The sequence below is a fragment of the Bombyx mori genome, chromosome 20 (assembly GCF_030269925.1).
Source record: "Bombyx mori chromosome 20, ASM3026992v2".
Classification (NCBI taxonomy): domain Eukaryota; kingdom Metazoa; phylum Arthropoda; class Insecta; order Lepidoptera; family Bombycidae; genus Bombyx; species Bombyx mori.
The window spans coordinates 2,591,586-2,613,865 of record NC_085126.1 but is presented as its reverse complement, the minus strand read 5'-3'; the positions used below and the strand labels follow the sequence as shown (position 1 = coordinate 2,613,865).

The window sequence follows — 22,280 nt, the reverse complement described above, 5'->3', positions numbered from 1 at the left end:
TTAAAAAATAAGAATAAGTCTTTAAATGAGCTATGGTATTATACAAGAGACAGTCGCCTTCGTCAACAATAAAAAGTAACCCAAAACAGATAGCAGTCTTATTATCTGGCGTTAATAAAACTGGTTCGCAGTTCTCTGGACCCTGCCTTAGTATTGTCTCTTTGTGGTTCGTTCCCACGTTCGAATTCAGAATATCGCTCGAAGGTCGGTCGGTTAGAGACCGGATGAGATTTGTATGCATTCGGCTTCTGTGCTAATACATAGTGTTGCTATAGGTGATGTACTCTCTTGTGCAATTCGTTAAATTTTAATTGTATTATCCTTTTAGCCGACCGCGGTTAAACTAAAAAGGGACTCTGTTTTTGGCAATGCCTGTCTATACTAATATTATAAAGAGGAAAGATTTGTTTGTTTGTTTCGAATAGGCTCCGAAACTACTGGACCGATTTGAAAAATTCTTTTTCCATTAGAAGCCGACATTGTCACTGAAGAACATAGGCTACTTTTAAAAAAAAAAAAAAAATTATTTTTTTGGTTTCATGTGTGTTGCGAAGTGTTTTTTGGTTTCATGTTTCCGAAGCGAAGCGAGGACGGGTCGCTAGTACGTATATATGTCCCATCGTAGCGCCTTAAACTACTCGTCAGACTTTTTATGAATGAGGCGTCAATAGATTTGTTCAATCAATCATTTATTGGTGGTAGGACCTCTTGTGTGTCCGCGCGGGTAGGTACCACCACCCTGCCTATTTCTGCCGTGAAGCAGTAATGCGTTTCGGTTTGACGAGCGGGGCAGCCGTTGTAACTATACTTGAGACCTTAGAACTTATATTTCAAGGTGAGTGACGCATTTACGTTGTAGATGTCTATGGGCTCCAGTAACCACTTAACACCAGGTGGGCTGTGAGCGCGTCCATCTATCTAAGCATTAAATAAAATAATATGTACATTAGAATTGTACCTAAGTCCTAACTAAGTTAGCTAATTTTAAGATTTGCTCATGACAACCCTCTTCTCTTCCGTTCCTGCCTTTTAGCCCCGTGCATAGCAAATTGTAATTAAATTATACATAAAATTAGAATAAACGCGAATGTTCATTTTACAGGCCTGTATTTTGTTTACACATGACTTATTGATTAAACAAGATTCATTATTATTAGATTAAGTGGTAGGCAAATTTGCTACTATTATTTTGTGAACTAGCAAAAGTCATTGCCTCGCTATCACGTCATCTCGGATCCTCCCGATCCACTAACGGTGCTTCTAGGTACTTCAAGCACCGGTCACCGTTCTCGTCGAACCCGTCGCTTGCGACGAAGGGCTCGACGAGTAAATTAACTCTCAGACACAGCCCACTGAGTTTCTCGCCGGATATTCTCTGAGTGGGTCGCGTTTCCGATCCGTGGTAGATTCTGCGAAGCACGACTTGCTAGGGTTTGTGTTAGCATCGTCGTCAGGTTTGAGCCCCATGAGCTCACCTACTAGTTACGGTTACGCTGGAATAGCCGCTCCAGGCTACCAGCTTAGGTAGGTAAAAAAAAAAAGCCTCGCTTTTTTTTATGGTACGTCCTAATTTAAATGGTGCTATAATATTTATTCGAAGACAACTGAAGGTCTTGGTCAGGCGTGCGTGTTCCCCCTACCTACCTACCTACCTACTGATTACGTCATTTTTAATTTCATTGCCGCTTTCTATTTAAAAAAGGGGGGTCCATTTAAATAAACAGAGTCGCGAATAAATTAATGTGCATCGCACATAATCTACACCGAATTTAGTTTTAGTTTAGTAGCAAAAAAAAACAAGTCAAAATTTTTTTTAACCAAAATATTATTAAGAGATGAACCGTCAATAAAAAAAAAATGAACCACTCAATCAAGACTTGTTCGAGATCTATACTTGAATTAAAAGTGTTTTGTGAATTTTTATTTTGTGCCTATAATTTGAATAAAGTAGCGATCATCGCTAAATTTCGTTGACAATGGTTTTTAGATTTCAATTCGTTCCAATATATGTTATGTATTGGAACTGTTAATTGCCTTTCTAAACTGACGTATACAATATATGGGCTAGCTGTCTAGCAAACTATTTAACCTAAGCAGAATATTTACAGTTTCCAAGTCTGAGCTACGATCAAACGTAACGATCTATTGGAATTAATTTCTCTATTTAATACCTGCGCCGTGCAAGTTGACTGAAAGTAGTTTTAAACGTGAATCCAGCTTGGCGGGTAAATAGGAAACCGATATTTCGTAGTGTAAAGGAATTCTTAGTAATGGTGTTTATAGCAAGGTCACCGGCGCTCGGTCAACGAACTTCGAGCGTCTGTACATACACACGCGAATATTGAAAGATGAAGTAAAACGCGCGAAATTCAAATTTAGAATTTTTTTTTTTTTTTAAATGTTGTCATTAACAAAAATAAAAGTATACCACACGTTACCAGAATAAATTAAATAAATGCAATGTTAAATTCTGAATAAATGATCTATGTAATTTTTGCCAAAAATAAATTTTAATAGAATAAATAAATATAAGTAATAAATTGTGTAAGAATTATATGTACTTCCGAAATACGGACAGTTTTTAATACGAACGATTTGTTCTAACCGACTGAATAAGTTAACAGCATAGACAAACGAGGCCGTAGACAATTACTGAAATCTCCGTTCTCACAGCCATATTCAAAGTCGTTGTTTAAAAAAAAAAAGAACGCGTAAAAACATGACTCATTAATATTGTGAAGCAATTTCGAGTGAAACATTTAAATCATCATATTCTTTTGTCTTGCAGGCTATCTCCGTTTCTGTTTGCACAAATGTGAATCGAGAAACTTTTATATCCAAAGACAAAGTGAACTATAAGTAATTCAAACCGCAACCAAGCATTCCAGTCTAACTCTTAATGTTGCCATAATTAAAAAAAAAAAACTACCTTTTTATTACTAAACAAGGCATCCGTTTAATACGAATAAGTGAATAAAAAATTGTGTCAAGATCAATAAGTGTGTGTCAAGGGGCTTACAACTTTCCTTTTGTAGCAGTCGATGACATCGATCGTTGTAAAACAGTGGTGGATCGTTTAAATTAAACCTTAGTGGCTATAAACGGGCTTATTGTGGAAGGATTTTGGCGTATCCTTTCACAATACCGGTGCGAGCGATTTTGTTGTTCAAAAAACTATCGACAAAAAAGTGACGAAACTAATACGCGAGTGAATAAAAAAAAAAACTAAATAAAAAAAATAAAAAAACATTCTAATTTTGAAATGCTTCGAGTGCGCGCGTGAATAATGTCAACACAAGCGTACTACAAGGAGCGTTTGGGCTTCGACCCCCAAGAGGCGATGCAAGATGGCGTCAACGGAAACGGATTTTACGACGGCCCACACCAGCCGAAGCGGCAGAGGAGCGAGCAGCGCCACCCTTCCGAGACCCACGATCAAGTCTACGAAGAAAACCTAACTAAATTCAAAGGTACAACTTGTTGGGGGTTCTTTATACAGCAGTCAGGTTCGTGGTGATGGGTATAGAGAATGCGCGTGTGTGCGTGTTTCGTAAACAATACGTGTTTTGACTGTGTGTTACTGTTTAACCTGCTTAACTGTTTGTAATTGGATTCCAAACTAAACTAGAATTTGTAGGAGCCTAGATATTTTTTTGCAATTTCCTCGTCTAATTTATTATTAACTACTATGAACGAACCTTAAACTAAAATGCCTTAGAGCAATATTCAACCGAAAAAGACCATAATTCAGACATCTGCGTATTCTTATATAGATAACAACGCGACAAATTTCTGCCCAAACTCTTTTTTATTCTGATGCCAGCGTTAAAAGAATCTGGCAACTTAGATGATGTAGTATAAAACGTGGCACAAGCGGGCAACCCTACCAGTATGTAAAGGTAATGTCGGAACTTTAAAAACTGGCTGAAAAGTTCGACCAGACTCCACATTTGCCGTCTGAGTTTCTCGCCGGTATTCTCAGCAGTCGCGATTTAGATCCGATAGATGTGATAGATAGATCCACTCGCGAAGCAAATGATCTTGCACTGCTTAGGCTCCTCCGAAGACGCTCGGGTAGTTCTTAGGAAATGCTTTCCTCCTGACTGAGCCCTCGAGTTCGTCCATCCGTCCAGGTGAAGCGTCAAGGTATGCGAACAGTAACGCATCCATAAAAAAATTGGGGATGATATATAAGATCTTAGAATAATCATTGTATTTAGCGCTGTGTTTTGGGGGAAAACAACCGCGTTCTATTTTTTTTTATTGCCCTTGTAGGCAGACAAGCATACCTGATGGTGAATGGTTACGGTCGCCCATGAACTTCAGCAATGCCAGGGGCAGAGCCAGGCCGCTGCCTACCGCTTAATACTCTCAACAAGCCTCGTTTGAAGAAAGACATGTCATAGCGCTCGGGAAACACCGTGGAGAGGAGCTCACTCCATAGCCAGATGGTTCTAAATCACGTTATCTCGGATCCTCCCGATCCACTAACGGTGCTTCTAGGTACTTCAAGCACCGGTCACCGTTCTTGTCGAACCCGTCGCTTGCGACGTAGGGCTCGACGAGTAAATTAACTCTCAGACACAGCCCACTGAGTTTCTCGCCGGATCTTCTCAGTGGGTCGCGTTTCCGATCCGGTGGTAGATTCTGCGAAGCACGACTCTTGCTAGGGTTCGTGTTAGCATCGTCGTCAGGTTTGAGCCCCGTGAGCTCACCTACTAGTTACGGTTACGCTGGAATAGTCTCTCTAAGCTACCAGATTAGGTAGGAAAAAGAAAAAAAAGGTTCTAAATCAAGTATCAAATTGTTTTAGTTGAAGAGAAAAAAACTTTTATAAACAGATCACAAACGAACGATCCAACTATTGGTCGTGAGAATAATAACGATCAAAAAACCAGTCCGCGAATACAATTCAAGTTCACGGAACGAGTTTAGGTCCGACGCTAAAAAAGTTTCTTTTTAATAAAAATCTTACGAAGTTATTATAGTACTATTTATGTATTTTTTTTGAATTCCTTGACTACATTACATAAAAGCTTTCAATGTTAGTATACCTTCCTATAACACGGTAGATAGGTTCTTACAAAGTCCCGTGTTATGTGAAACCGTGTTAGACTCTAAGCCAGTACAAAAAGGAGTGTAATGTTTCTGATTGAAACATCTCAACTATGCCTGCTTGTATCCTTTACCTATTACACATAAAAAATAAGCAGTAAAATTTTCGGCGATTCCTTTATATTGTGTGTGTTCACAGTGCATAATGTAATATCCTATTTTTTTTTTTTTTTTTATTGCTTAGATGGGTTGACGAGCTCACAGCCCACCTGGTGTTAAGTGGTTACTGGAGCCCATAGACATCTACAATGTAAATGCGCCACCCACCTTGAGATATAAGTTCTAAGGTCTTAAGTATAGTTACAACGGCTGCACCCTTCAAATCGAAACGCATTACTGCTTCACGGCAGAAATAAGCAGGGTGGTGGTACCTACCCGCGCTGACTCACAAGAGGTCCTTAATTACGCAAATTATAATTTTGCGTGTTTGATTTTTATTACACGATGTTATTCCTTCACCGTGGAAGTCAATCGTGAACATTTGTTGAGTACGTATTTCACTAGAAAAATTGGTACTCGCCTGAGATTCGAACATCGGTGCATCGCCTCAACACGTATGCACCGGACGTCTTATCCTTTAGGCCATGACGACTTCAAACAAGAATCTCGTTATCGTGTTGTAGAAGTACCGTGCTATAAGAGGCTTTTGGAGAATTTTTCTTTTCGTGTTAGAGTGAAACCGTGTTGTAAAATACCGAGGGCTACCTTTACTTGAAATTCATTTGAATCACTTTAAGCAGATTGCGTTCACGTCCGATAAACCATTTCAAAGGTATTTATAGTTCCATTTACATTTTGGGAATTCAAAACGATTAGTCTGTAAAATAAAACCAGATAGATCCCCTACTTATGTGTTACGATTTTCTGAATGTTTCTAATAAAACTATTAACATTTTTTTTGTGTTCGTTGATCTTTATTTCATTATAATTTATCACTGATTAATGTAGATTAAGTCGTTTTACTTTAGAATATAAACATTCAGAGCGAACTCGTTATCTTGTTTCGACACAAACAACCATACATTCCGTCCGCCATCTTTGTTCAAATGTTCCATAAATCATTTGATTTGAAACTTGAATTTTAAGTTTCGAATTTGAATCTTGAGATTTGGCGCGTAAATAATACAAATGATTTTTTTATAGCGTCCAAGATTATTAAACTGCTTCTATCAAGGAGATATTCGCATGCTTCTGATAATTGAAATGAGAATCGTAAAATTTGGTTTACTGTTTCCAAAAAATCCTGATATGGGGCTTGTAATGTCTAGAATTATCTTTGATTCGACTAGTTTTTAAGGTTTTGTTTGTAAAATGGCGCTTGAAACAAAAACACGACCGTCGGTTAGATCTTTTTGTAGCACACGCAAAAGCGAGAGTTGGCGTTTAGCTTTTATTGTGAATAATATCGGTCTCTCAAATAACTCAAAAATTAACCCTTTGAGCGCGAACCGTCGATAGATCGACTCTATTAATGCGTATAAAGTGTGAAGCGTCGAAATAACGATTAGTTGCGCAATTTTATTATAGGTATTAGGTATCGACCTGTACGAACGATGTATAACATATTTAATAAGTCAATAACATTTATAAATGCAATTTAAAATTATTTTGCCATTATTTTCCCATATTGCCAAATTTTAACATTTGTAAAGTTTTTTAAGTAAGTTTTTCATAATGTTTTTTCTTTCAAAAATCCTTAAACAATTTTTGTAAAATATGTAAAACTAGCTTTTACCCGCGACTTCGTCCGCATAAGTTTTTTTGTTTTCTCCCGGCTATAAGTCCCCCTGCAACAATGTACCACTATCGTGTTCCAGTCCTCAACTTCACATCAAAATTTGTTCAAAAGCAACCTAAGCTACATAATGGATAGCTCCGAATGTTTCCTTAGTAAATATAAAAAGTAAATAATGTAAATCGGTTTAAAATACTACTAACTACCTACCTGCCAACCCCCGATGTTAGACAGTGTGACATCCGTAACATCGTCTGCGTAGGAAGTACTAACTTAATGTAAGTAGTATAATAATGTAGGAAGCTAAAAATAAGAGGCCTTATTACTGTAGTACATTTTTGTAAACTATGTTCTTTGTTTTTCCCTCTCTGGCCAACACATGGAGATTCTGTGGACTTGAAACACGTGAGCAAGCCACGTATAATTGTCCGTGAGAAAAACAACTCTTTTCTAAATTAATGCCGGCTACTTTTAATGTTTGCCCCTGAGCTTTATTTATCGTCATAGCGAATGCGATTTTCAGCGGAAACTGTAATCTCTTAAACTGGAATGGCAAATCTGTCGGAATTATGGGTATACGGGGGATTAAAACGTTCTCTCCTTTTGCCATTCCAGTCATAATGATTGCTTTTACAATATTGCGACCGAGGTGTGTCACTTGCAACCGTGTGCCATTACACAGTCTTGGTGCATCTAAATTCCGCATTAAAAGGACAGGAACGCCTACTTTCAGCCTCAGTTTGTGTGAAGGTACTCCCGACAGTTCTAAAGAATTAAGAAATTCTACAGGGTATGATGTTACTTGTTCAGTATCCATTACAGTGTCTACAGAGAGAAACTCAACAATATCACCTTCCACGCGTGACATAATTTGCTCGTTTATCTGTCCCACCATTTCATTCGTCGGCGCTAAAATTGCTCTTTCACATAACCAGTCTCTATTCCTCATATTAGTTAGCAGTTCGCTATAGACGAAGTTATTTAGATCATCTGGATTATGCACAACATTGCAGAATTCACGATCCAATGTAATCATGCCATTACCATCCTTTGCCATACGATCTTCTCCAATTTTAAGAAGAGCAGCAGCATATTGTCCAGATTGTACATCATTGTGTAGTTGCACTCCCATATTTGTAGACAGACTAAACGTTTTTACGTGCACCCATAACGTTGACGCTTTTAAACACGCATTTATTTCATCTGCAGGGGTGCCTTTAGTGATAACCGGCAAAGTCTGTCTAAAATCGCCCGCTAAAAGTACCACCATCCCCCCCATGATATTTGGATTACTCTTGATGTCATAGCTATGGCGTAATGTGATTCTAGACAGAGTTTTAATGTTGTAGATAGGTAGCTGTGTATAGGTTCCTGTGGGAATGAGATATTTTCCCGAAGTAAAAAGTAGTCTGAATTTTGGTACCTTCCTACCCTATAAGTTAAGTAGTGTGATGGTATGTCGCTAAGTTTCGATCCAAGTAAAACTGTTAAATAAAGACAGATGCATCAAAATTTTATAATAAATTCCCTAAATTATGGCGCCTACCGACCCTCTAAGTTAGAAAAGTGATCAAATACTAACTTTAAGTCTTAGTAACACTCATTTAAAAAAAAAAAACATCAAAATCATTTCAGTAGCTATGGCGTCATTCGCTTCTTGACACGATCACGCTAGATTTCCGCGGGAATGAGGTATTTTCCCGCCGTAAGAAGTAGCCTGTGTCCGTGCCTAGGATCCTATCTTTATATTAATCAAGTCTTATAAAAATCCGTTCAGACGTTAAGGCGTGAATGAGGTAAACTTTTAAACCAAACTAAAAATCACTAACTTAATTAGTTTTCTGCCTACTGCCTACGCCTTAAGTACGATAGCATGAATATTAATAGCCCATATCCTTTTCTAGGTTACTATCTATCACCTAACTAAATTTCATCAAAATCCGTTCAGCCGTTTAGGCATGATAGAGCAAAACTCCCACCAAAAACCATAAAAAAATCACTAACTCAATTCAGTTTTCTGCCTACTTCCTACCCCCTAAGTACTATGACGTGATCATTTTGATCTTATATCCGTTTTTAGGTAACCATCTATTACCTTACTAAATTTCATCAAGATCTGTTCAGCCTTTTATACGTGAAAGAGCAAAGGTCCCAACAAAAACGACTAAAAATCACTAACTCAATTTAGTTATCTGCCTACTGCCTACCCCCTAAGAACGATGGCGTGATTATTTATAGCCTATGACCATTTCTAGGTTATCATCTATCACCATACCAAATTTCATCAAAATCCGTTCAGCCGTTTAGGCGTGAAAGAGGAACAGACAGACAGACAGACAGACAGACAGAGTTACTTTCGCATTTATAATATTAGTATGGACTAAGCTCAGTACTAGAAGGGTTAAGCTAAACGCATATGTTATCGTCTATTATGAATAGAAAAAAAAGCAGATTTAAATTCAATTATTATCTTTAGGTCGTTCGCGCGTTCCGGTTGGTAGGATAAGAGGGCCGTGACTAGAAAACAATTGGGTCGTCAGCCTTATATCTATAATTGGACGACACCTGTTACGTTTTCATATCTACTAGCTGCCAAAACAATACCAACTGAAATACGATATTTAATACACACTAGTGTTCGAAATTCGACTATAATTAATTAAAATTATAAGTTTGAACATTACTATGGTTCTATAATCATAGATTTCGGCAAGACTACACCATAGACAAATATAATTAAAGACAAACAATAGTATTCTCGATTTGACCACAGACTTTAATATTAAACAAAAGAGATATGCGTGTGTATATGAAATACATGGTAGTGTGGTAATGTTTTTTTTTATTGATTTAATGGTTTTTTTTATGCATAATTTAAAAAAGATATTAGCATTCTGCAAGATAGAGGGCAAACGTCCCAGAGGACGCAATCCCACGAGATGGTCGGACTAAATTCGGTTTTGTCTGGACATCAAGCTCCACGACGCCCTCCACGAAGCCAAGGTTTGGCGCAGATGGAGGACGATCGTACAAGAGAGGTAGATGCAGCGGGGGATTCATGACCCTAAGTAATGACGAGAACGACGCAAGGAGGATGAGCATTCTGAAGTCCTCAATATTCTCTATGAGTTTGGGAGATTTTCATACTCCTCCGTCGGCGCAATTTTCGTAAAAAGAGGTACAGTACCAGGCAATAAATATTGCACATCGATATTTAGAAAGAGGCAGTCGTCTAATTTTGTTTTTGTTATAGAGCGTTACCTGTGTGCGACGAAACACTAACGATCCGGTATCTATATTAAGACTAAATCTCAATTAGGTAATGTGCGACAGATATAACGCTCTACGAAGCAAAAATTAACCGTCTCTTTCCCACAGTCGATGTGCAATATTTAGCGCCGGGTACTGTACAAAATTTTTACTTCACGTATTATTATAGGGATATTTTTTGTATGACGTAAAATTAAACATTGCCATTGACAAAAAGTCATAACTTACACAGTTGATGTAGCATACGGCGCTGCTAATAGCACAAAGCGCAAAATTAAATGACATTATTCGTGAAACGTGTAGGAAGTATACGAAGATTTCACTCCTTATTAAGATATTCGGTTCCGAACTTTGCCCACGCGCTTACGAAATATTGACTCATTGCCTGGTGCCTGGGTGAGTAATCTTCGAAAGTGGCCGTATTAAGGAATGGACCCAAAGAATTCGACTCGTATCTTTTTTTTTTTTTTTGCTTAGATGGGTGGACGAGCTCACAGCCCACCTGGTGTTAAGTGGTTACTGGAGCCCATAGACATCTACAACGTAAATGCGCCACCCACCATGAGATATAAGTTCTAAGGTCTCAGTATAGTTACAACGGCTACCCCACCCTTCGAACCGAAACGCATTACTGCTTCACGGCGGAAATAGGCAGGGTGGTGGTACCTACCCGTGCGAACTCCCAAGAGGTCGTCTTAAGACACGTGTTAGCCTCTTTTTCCCTACCCATGCAGATAGCCCTTGAGAGACTGTTTCAGCTTCTCCTTGACGTATAGGTGAGCTCACGGGGCTCAAACCGGGAGTGTTGCTAACACTGGCCCTACCAGAATCTACCACCGGATCGAAAACGCGATCCACTGAGAAGATCCGGCGAGAAACTCAGTGGGTTGTGTCTGTAGGTTAATTTACTTACCGAGCCCTTCGCGACGGATTCGACGAGAATGATGACCGGTGCTTGGACCGGTTACTCTCTTCGATTTTAAGTAAGCTAAGGCAGCAGAGGATCTAGTAGATTCTGAGAAAGGCGAATCCGAAGATACTGAGAGTGAATCTGTTTTTAAGAGACTTAAAAGACTAAAACATACATTAAAAACAAAAATTTGGTAATTTGTTAATCCACTGAGTTTCTCGCCGGATCTTCTCAGTGGGTCGCGTCTCCGATCCGGTGGTAGATTCTGCGAAGCACGGCTCTTGCTAGGGTTCGTGTTGGCAACATCGTCAGGTTTGAGGTCCGTGAGCTCACCTACTAGCCCGGCGACGCTGACATGATCTCTCTAGACCATCAGCTTAAGTAAGAAAAAAAAAGAGAGTAATCGACATTATTTTACGTCAATGCGCCGCGTAGGGCACCGGTGACCTACATTGCAGTCAACGTGTTACGATTGTATGAAATTACATGAATTCAATGTACACGATGTAATTCGACCGATTCGTTCTGTCTGCGTCGACCGATGCGGGCGCCAGCTAAGGTCGTATTAATGCAGTTAATATTAATTAAAATCTTCATACATATACTCGTAATACAATGTGCTTAGTGCGAGTGATTTAACTTCTCGATCGCGTGAAAGTTAACTCGGATTTGTATGGAGTTGGAAAAAGGCCCTAGCGGCAAACGAAGGGAAGATGTTCCAACTCCATACAAATTCGAGTTAACTTTTACGTTATCGAGTACGTTAAAAAACTCACACTAAGCAAACAGACTCAAAACGTTCGACTCTTAATGTGTATCGACCTAAAACTATGTTCACTGCAACAATTGTTGTTTTAATTCAGTGATAAAACTGAATTACTTAGTAGTAGTACAAATCTTAATAATGACAAACAATATTTAATCTATTCTCAATTTGACCACAGACTATAAGCAATAAGATAAGTTTGACAATAAACAAAGAGTATCCATGCGTGTGTGTGTCAAATACATGGTAGTGTGTGTACTGTTTTTTTAATTGTTTTAATAGGTTTTTTATGCATAATTAAAAAAAAATACCATTCTGCACTCCTTCTTTATATTCTCTATAAGTATAAGAAATGTCTTAATCCTCCGTCCGCGCAATTTTCGTAAAAAGGGATAGAAATTTTACAGTCCAGTGCCAACAAAACCATTTAAAAAAAATCTGCTAGTGTATTTCAGAGCGAAATGTTGGTAGCCCTGCGAAGTAGGTTTATCGGATTGCCGGTGTAAGGCTTCAGTGCGAGCCGTGCTAGGCGCGATTAAATATAAGCTGTAAACTGTGTACATAAACGTAATGACATAGCATAGCACTCCATAGTATAGCTTGTTATGCAACTTACAAATTCATTTTCGCAACACAATTATTATTATTTTTTTAATGCTTTGATGGTTGGACGATCTCACAGTCCATCTGGTGTTATGTGGTTACAAGACAAGCAACATTAATCTGTTCTCAATTTGACCGCAGACTTTAAACAATAACCAAAGTTTGACAATTGACATTAAACAAAGAGTGTGTAATGTTTTTTTAATTGATTTACCGTATATTTAATGCATAATTAAAAAAATTTATTAGCATTCTGCATGCACTCCTTGTCTATATTCTCTATACGTGTGGAAAATTTCATACTCCTCTGTCCGGGCAATTTTCTTAAAAAGGGGTATAAAGTTTTTGTTTTCACTTATTAATATAATTTTTTTTTATTGCTTAGATGGGTGGACGAGCTCACAGCCCACCTGGTGTTAAGTGGTTACTGGAGCCCATAGACATCTACGACGTAAATGCGCCACCCACCTTGAGATATAAGTTCTAAGGTCTCAGTATAGTTACAACGGCTGTCTCGCCCTTCAAACCGAAACGCATTACTGCTAGGCTCTTGGTACCTACCCGTGCGGACTCACAAGAGGTCCTACCACCAGTAAAGAGTACCATTAGAGAGTTTCTAAGGAACAGAATCTTGTACTACGAACGATTTTATTTTTTTTATTGCCCTTGTAGGCAGACGAGCATACGGCCCACCTGATGGTGAGTGGTTACCGTTGCCCACGGACTTCAGCAATGCCAGGGGCAGAGCCAAGCCGCTGCCTACCGCTTAATACTCTCCACAAGCCTCGTTTGAAGAAGGACATGTCATAGCGCTCGGGAAACACCGTGGAGGGGAGCTCATTCCATAGCCGGATGGTACGTGGCAAAAAAGACCTCTGGAAACGAAGCGATCAAAATGTTTGTACACTGATAGCTTTGTTCGTAAGGAGTAAAGACCAGCGATACAGAACTAATGAAGCCCGTATAATTCAATCGACACTATTTAATTCAAGCGATGCATTCTCTATTAAAGCTCTATTCATTCCATCGCATGTAATGAATTTTAATAGCTGATAATAATAACTGGACGGGATTGAGTTGATGAATATTGAACTTTAAAGTAATTGAAATTGAGCGTATTCTTAATTTAGGAGATGAGCTCATTTCGTATAATAAAAATCAAATTTACAAAAAATATAATTTGCGTAATTATAGGGGGTAGGACCTCTTGTGAGTCCGCGCGGGTAGGTACCACCACCCCGCTAATTCTGCCGTGAAGCAGTAATGCGATTCGGTTTGAAGGGTGGGGCAGCCGTTGTAACTATACTTGAGACCTTAGAACTTATATCTCAAAGTGGGTGGCGGCATTTACGTTGTAGATGTTTATGGGCTCCAGTAACCATTTAACACGAGTGAGCTCATCCAAACATCTAAGCAATAAATAAAAAGCATACTTTAGTTTTGGTTAATTGAGTTAATTACTTGTTACGGTAGGCAGCGACTTGGCTCTGTTCCTGGCATTGCTAAGCGAGCCATGAGCCACGGTAACCACATACCATCCGGTGGGTCGTATGCTCTTCTGCCTACAAGGTCTGCCTTCAACGCATTGGGCTGCGTACCCGCTTTCTTAATCCGTCCAATCCCGTCAAATTTTCAAGCACAAACATTTAAATGAGATGAAATCTTAAAGTGTACTTTCGCAACGTTAAATCTGAAGTGGATTCGATGAAACACTCTCTGTGTATGATTCAATATGTTGCCAGACCGATTATCACTTCATTTTCTTTACTGTCCATTATGAATGATTGTTTTTTTTTAAATCTTACCTATGCTGATAGCCTTGAGAGGCTATTTCAGCTTCACCCTAACGTTTGTAGGTGAGCTCGCGGGGCTCAACCGGAGAGTTGCTAACACTGACCCTATCAAGAGCAGTGCTTCGCAGAATCTACCACCGGATCGGAAACGCGACCCACTGAGAAGACCCGGCGAGAAACTCAGTGGGCTGTGTCTATGGGTTAGTTCGCTCGTCGAGCCCTTCGTCGCAAGCGACGGGTTCGACGAGGACGGTGACCAGTGCTTGTGGTGCCTAAAAGCACCGTTAATGGATCTGGAGGATCCGTAATGACGTGCTTTGGGCGACGTCGACGGTTTACCATTCGGTCTACTGGGTCGGGTATGTAGTATACCGCGGTTACGATGAATTTTTTTTATTTATTATTATGTTTAAATAGTATATCATTTTATTATTATTAGAAACATGATTGGAATTCCGACTTACAGATCGAGTTATCTTCTATTAATCCCGTCGGGCCGTATCTGGAATAGTCCCTCAGGCTACTAGGGAATAGGTAGGGGAAAAAATCGATTAATTTTGGCCAATATATTTTATACTGGTACCTGCTTAACACCAGGTGGGCTGTGAGCTTGTTAATCAATCTATGCAACAACAGCGAAGTAAGTATGATTTTTCCACGACGTGTAGCATTTTCTGCCTTGTCTATTCGAATACAAGAACTAGTTCATTGAAGGGTCTATTGCCTCCGATCCAAAAGTCAAACATCTTAAGAAAACCACTGCCGCCCAAATCCGGACAGAACGTGGTGTAGTGGTGAGATTCACTTAGAGCAGCCAAGCGATGAAATTAGTCACACGTATCGAGTCGTAAATTCAATGCAAAATATGTCCTATTTAATTTTACCCTGAGTGCTAACGACGCCATTGGCGCACCATTCGCCAGGTGTTGAATGCTGTTGTTTACATCTGTGTTGTTGTTGTATGCTTTGCAATGTAGTATATCTAATTGCTGGTGTTATTGCTCATTAAATTTCTAATACATTCAAAAATATAGATCTCTTATCTTTTTAACATGTGTTTATTAGTTAGACATGTATCTATTTTTGGAACGAAATCTATATCTCTATACAGTCAAACCTGGATAAGCGATAGTTCAAGGGAGCACAATCTCATTCTCACTTATAGAGGTTTCTCACTAACCCGAGTTTCTCGCTAATGCTCTCTCTGAATTTCGTTTCGTGATTTTCCGGATTTAAATGCATTCACTATTTTAAGTTTATGACTTTAATGACAGTACTTTAATTTTACGTTTTTACATGATGCAGAACAGAACTTTCCTTCGCAATTTATTAACGATAAACTGAGTAAGTCCGACAAACAGGACAGTACACAGGCACACGTGTCCATTCGAAAAGAATGCGATAAAATAACAACGTTATTTAGTTCCACGAAATAGAATAGGTTCAATATTGACGAGAAAACAATACAAAAACAATGATAGGAAGTTCCACGAAAGTTAAGAATGAGTCATAAAATAGCAGATGTTAAATTTGTAATTTGTTTTGTCATTTGTTCCTCTTAAATAATATAAATAAATAAATAAAGCTCGGCTGTCACTTATAGAGGTATAGATAGGTAGCAGTCTCACTTACGGAGGTCCATGAGGGAAAAACGACACTCTCTTACAGAGGTTTCTGTTTCTCGCTAATAGAGGTTTGGGGAGCTTAAAATGACGGGTCCTGGCTATTACTCTCACTTATAGAATTTTCTCACTTATCCAGTTCTCACTTACCCAGGTTTGACTGTATATAAAAATGAATTGCTGTTCGTTAGTCTCGCTATAACTCGAGAACGGCTCAACCGATTTGGCTAATTTTGGTCTTGAATTATTTGTGGAAGTCCAGAGAAGGTTTAAAAGGTAGATAAATATGAAAATGCTCGGAATTAAATAAAAATAACAATTTTGTTTTTCCTTTTGTTTGTTTTAAGTTTATTTTATACAAAAGTTTAGGTCTTTTATTTATCGATTGAGGCACTACGAAGTCTGCCGGGTCAGCTAGTCATTCAATATAAATTTCACGAACCTGAAGACGTCTGATTAACTTGTGAATTTGCTCATGTTTCAGAGACCGATGACAAAGCAATATTATTGTTTTAATATCACAATTAAAACTGTTTATTTCTGTCGTTTTGAATACTTTACAGTGTTCGTGGTCTTAATATAATATTAAGTTATATAAGTTATAAAAATAATATTAAGAAAAGACTTTATTAATCCTAGTTCAATGACTTTTTCAACAAAAAAAGTCCCTATTAGACAGACCGCTTTTGTTTTTAGAACAGTACTAAGCAATTTCTGTACTAAATATTATCTTCCTATTCGTACACTCTTGACGGAGTGGTCGTGGGCATGCATCAGTCGGATCCTGCGATACCGATGCTCTCGCGATGCGACGCCATGTGGCACGATGTTTCGCAGAGTGAGAGCAAACATTTATGTTGGAGTGAGTAACAGATTTTATGAGGTCGGTCCATCGTGTTGGAGATCGTCCGCAAGATCTTTTGCCCTCGACTTTCCCTTGCACCGCCAACCGCTCAATGGAGTCCTCATTACGAGTGATGTGCTTGAAGAACTTGAGGATTCGTATTTGGACTGTTGACGATAATCTCTCCTTGATGTTGAGCTCTTTCAGGATCGAAAATAAATATTATAACCGTTTCAATTTTATTTTCTCGAAAGCTCTTACCTTTTTTTTTCCTACTTATGCTGATGATTTAGAGAGACCATATCAGCATCACCGGGCTAGCGAAATCGTTTTAACGAACAAAAAACCACACACGCTACTTCCGATATGCAACAAAAAATTGGCAAGATTATCTGTAAACGTACGGGACCACCAAACTAGTGCATAGTATAAATAGATGAATTTCAAATGCTATCGATCAATGAGAGTTCGTTAACCTCGTTCGCATGTTTTGTTTTGGTCGGATTATATTTGTTTTTTTCTTCGTTCAAAAACCCGACGACGCGTTTCCGGATTGTCTGACCCAATTATCGGATCTATGATTAGTTCTTCAGGAATGTCTGTCTGTAACCGTTCAAAATGTATTCTATCTTTTGTACTTCATTAAGTGCGTCCTTAGCTAACTAATATATGGGTGATTTTGCTTTCTACTTAATTGAATTCAAACAATTTGGCAGCATTTATAATCATCTATAATATATATATAAAAATGAATTGCTGTTCGTTAGTCTCGCTAAAACTCGAGAACGGCTCGACCGATTTGGCTAATTTTGGTCTTGAATTATTCATGGAAGTCCAGGGAAGGTTTGAAAGGTGAGAAAATATAAAAAAGCTCGGAATTATATAAAAACAAACAATTTTGTTTTTCCTTTGATGTGTCCCCTTGATGTGTCTTTTATTTATCGATTGAGGCATTACGAAGTCTGTCGGGTCAGCTAGTACTAAAATAAATAAATTGTTACTTTTTTATTGTCATTTATGTGTCCAAGTATTGTATCCTGACTGGCGTTGTATTTCCAATGAATACAATGGAAATTTGAACTATTACTATTAACTAGTATTCTCAACTTGTCCAAAAATCTTCGGTTTGTATCCAGAGAGACTTGCATAATAATTATCTGGACGACTACTACCTTACTGTTCACGTTCTATTGTCTGACTGCTCGTAACGTTATGGTCTCTTCGCAACTCACTGAGTTTCTCGACGGATCTTCTCAGTGGGTCGCAATTCCGATTCGGTAGTAGATTCAAGGACTGCTCTTGCTAGGGCTAGTGTTAGCAATTCTCTCAGGTTGAGACTCTCAACTACCGGTCCGCGCGAAATGTAATGGCCCCTTAGGCTACCAACGATTAGGTAGGGAATAGGTCTTTCGTATCTATCCGTGACAAATTAAATGATTCTTCACGAACTAAAACTAACCAATCTACTATATTGTCGTAGTAGCAACATTCGTATTTCTTTTCCTACCGCGTTATGGTGAGTGTTTACCATCTCTCATGGATATCAGCAATCCAGGGGCACAGCCAAGCCTACTAAGCTTCCACAAGCCCTTTCTCTAAATTCTATCGGCGTGTGGTGAGCCAGATATCATACTCCATATTGTTGATGTATCTCGATTTTCTCGATGACATCGTAACCCACCAACTCATTTGCCCTAATAATATTCTGTGATAATTTTAATATGCCTAGTCCATATTGTCACCTTAAATCCATACTAATATGATAAATACGAAAGTGTGTTGGTTACGCTTTCTCGTCTTAACTACTTAACCGATTATCGTGAAATTTTGCGTCGCCAGAAAAAGAAATTAGAAAATACTAGCGAAGTGTGGTAGTTTATAACGCTGTTTTTAAAAATCTTTCCACATGCTACAGTGGCGCCATCTTAATTTGCTCCCTTTCAGTGGATACTTGTTAATACACTGAGATTCTTACTTCTTACTTCTACCCTCCATAGTACTTAATATCTCGCGATAGTGTCACAGTGATGCGTAACCAAAATAATCTTAGTAAATGACCACCATTTTACTGAGAGTATACTTCATCGCATACCTATCCTCTCATCTCATTTCATTTAATTTCATCCCAGTTGATTAATGTCTCAAATTAATCATCTTCATTTCATTACGCTGTATAATATCATTTTTCATAAAAATATGAATATAAATTAAAATAAGACATGGCTTAAAGGTCTTACTTACCAGGTCATAAAATCCCTTAAAAAAAAATCGTAACCAAAAGTATTTATGTCAAAATAATGTTTTTTTGTTGTTTTCAGACGAACGTGACGCTATACAGAAGAAGACGTTTACAAAATGGGTCAACAAACATCTCAAAAAGGTAATTAATGATACTTTTTTTTTTAAACACTATTTAAATAAAAATAGATTTACGAATTACCTCATTATTTAAAACCGTCGAATTTGAAAACACACAAACATTGTTATTTGTTTAAAAAAAAACATTATAATTAGATTAAGGGTCATTTTTGTACGTTTGTTTTTCGATTCCGAGCTTTAAAATTTGAAATAAACTGGGATAGCCCTTTGCCGTACCTATAAAAAAAAAACTCCAATATTCAACTGAATCATTTTAATCTGTTTACCGCCAACATTTGTCAAACATGAGAATATCGAAGAATAAAAAACAGCTAAATGTAATCGATAGTAATTATTAAAAAAAAGAAACCATATAGCTTCTCCAATGCATTTCGTGTTCTGTACGTACGAGCAAAACATTAATAAAATTTAAAACCGTGTCGTAGTGCGTCTTCCTTATATTATAATATATATATATACTTTCGTTGCAATCATTGCATTGCATTTTATTATTGCAACAAAACTAAAATCCAAAATGGAGGAACTTAAGTAAGAAAGCGGACCCTAGAACTAAACCGGGAAAGGAAGAACAAGAAGAATTCGACTTATTATTTGACATTGGGGGTCGTTTTTCTGCGCCGGAATCTCTGGCTCTCGGATTGTGTTCAAGCACTGCTTCTTTCGCAAGATCACAACGTCCTTACGAAACCGTCCAATCCCTGGTAACCGTACTCCTCGAACTCGCTAAATACTTCGGCGTGGAACCTAACGCGGGTATAGATCGGGCTTAGCTTCTCATTGGGTCGCAATTCCGATCCGGTAGTAGATGAATTCGGGAAACAGCTGCCCTTGAGCTGTTAGGTCTCCTTCGGGGACGCTCTGGCAGCTATATATATATATTCCTATATATAGGAAAACCCACACCCTGGTTTAGCCCGTGCTCGCTCATCGGTCCTGGTGAAACTGCAAACTGCCTCCGCACCATTACTAATCCTTCCTTCACAAAAAGAAGGTCGGTGGGGCCGATATATCTCCCAATTAAAAACCGCTTATTACCATTTCACGTAATATAATTTTATTTTTCAATCGCTCATTGTTGAGTTTTATAAACGTTTTAATGTAGTTTGTCGACGGATGACTCCGATAACCCTGCTAAGTTTGATGTGTGGTAGCCTTGAACATGTTTAAATAAAAGTTTATCTGTTGCAAATTATTTTTAGTCATCTCTAAATCAATGTATAGTATCTAGTATATTATACACACACGTGTAAACTGTATGTGTAGTGTATATGTATATAAATATAGTTTGTGGGCGAATAGATAGAGTCATAGAAACTGAATATACGTCATCGTTTGATATGCAAACAAAGTTTAGATCAAGAACGTTGTATCATACCTACATAGGTTTTGTTTGTACTAAAATTTTCCCTAAACACGTCATTACGGATCTTCTCAATCCATTAACGAGGTACTTCAAGCACTGGCTACCGTCCTCGGCGAACCCGTCGCTTACGACGAAGGGCTCGACGAGTAAATTAACTCATAGACACCGCCCACTGAGCTTCTCGCCGGATCTTCTCAGCGGGTAGCGTTTCCGATCCGGTGGTAGATTCTGCGAAGCACTGCTCTTGCTAGGGCCAGTGTTAGCAGTTCCCACTCCCGGCTTGAGCCCCGCGAGCTCACCTACCTAATCGCCCGGTTACGCTGACATAGCCTCTCAAGGCTTAGTTAGGAGAAAAAAAAAACTAAAATTTACTAAGTTACTATTTTTATTATTGCTAAGATGGATGGATGAGCTTACAGCCCGCCTGGTGTTAAATGGTCCCTGGAGCCCATAGACATCAACCACATTAATGCCGCCAACCGAATGGAGACATGAGTTCTAAATATCAGTTGTTACAGTATAACCCTTCAAACAGAAACGCATTACTGCTTCATAGCAAACATTGGTATGGTTGTGGTACTTTTTTTTTTTTTTTTTTTTTTTTTTTTTTTTTTTTTTTTTTTTTTTTTTTTTTTTTTTTTTTTTTTTTTTCGGGTAGAGGGCCGAACGAGGTCCTCGCCCAAAAGGGGCGCGCGGGGTATGTGAGACTCAACGATCTGCATGGTGTTGTGAGCAGACCGCGGGCCCAAGGATTTTAGAGCCCACCCACTAAACGATGGTTGTGGTACCTACCCGGCGGACTCACAAAACAATCCACCATCAGTAATTGCGCAAATTCAAATTTTTGCGGGTTTGTTTTATATTACACGTTCATCATCTTGTAAGTCAATCGTGAACATTTGTCAAGTACGTTTTTATATTAGAAAAATCGGTACCTGACTGCGGGATTCGAACACCTGCCCATCGCCTCACTCAATACGAATGCACTGGGCATCTTATCCTTTAGGCCACGACGATCTTAAACACATGTTCTGTATCCAAAAAGTAATGACACTGCTGAATCGGGGTTATCTTTAAAAATAGAATCTTCTTTTTCTCCACCTTATCCCACTACGTGTGGTCGGCACAGCTAATTTTTCTCTTCCATTCTCTTCTATCAGCCGTCATGTCAACGCTCACTCCTCTCTCTTATATCGCTATTCACACACTCCATCCATGTCTTCTTCGGTCGACCTCTTCCCCCTCTACCTAGCACTACCATTTCCATCTCCTAGTCACATGCATCTTCTCTCTACGCATCGCATGTCCACGCTAACCGTCCGCTCTTCAATTTGTTGTTGTTGTGTTGTTAATTTGTTGTTGTTGTAATCTTTAAAAATAGCATGTTGGAAATAAATACATCGTCTAGAGCAGTGATTCTCAACCTTTTTTTTGTTGCGGCACATATTTAACGATTTCAAAATTTGGCGGCACACAAAAAAAGAGGTAAAAATTATTTACTTACTACAACACGCTGCATAAATAGTTTATTAAAAATTTTTAATATACGAAAGAAACTATAATATACTACTTAATTTTTTTTTGTGGATTTAAATATATATTCATGTTTAAAATATTTTTCTTTTAAAATGATATAATTTAATAATTTTAACATTATTATATATTCGCAAAATTTGACGGCACACAAAAGTGCCGCGGAACAGTGGTTGAGGATCACTGGTCTAGAGTCCAATAATAGATCCTCACGTTCAACGTGTCCGTCAAATTGACACGATGCAGTCAGTTATAAACGGCGATGTGTCGTGACTCGCGTTTGGAATAGTGTACACTGCATCGACAATTATACAAATACTCGCCGTGCACAATATAAGTAACGCGTA

General features: G+C 38.4%; 1 protein-coding gene across 7 annotated transcripts in view; it reads left to right on the top strand.

The window, feature by feature from the left end:
• The window catches only part of LOC101742624 (dystonin), a 357,476-nt gene that overhangs the window by 113,085 nt on the left and 222,111 nt on the right, over nt 1–22,280 (top strand). For 5 of the 7 annotated variants that reach the window (XM_038017952.2, XM_038017948.2, XM_062674292.1 and 2 more), the window contains exons 2-3: nt 2,789–3,470; nt 18,977–19,038. In XM_038017952.2, coding sequence (XP_037873880.1) covers nt 3,287–3,470; nt 18,977–19,038 — 246 coding nt within the window. In that variant the 5' untranslated portion in view covers nt 2,789–3,286. The remainder of the gene's footprint in view (nt 1–2,788; nt 3,471–18,976; nt 19,039–22,280) is intronic. The other 2 variants (XM_062674251.1, XM_062674290.1) reach the window with 1 other exon arrangement.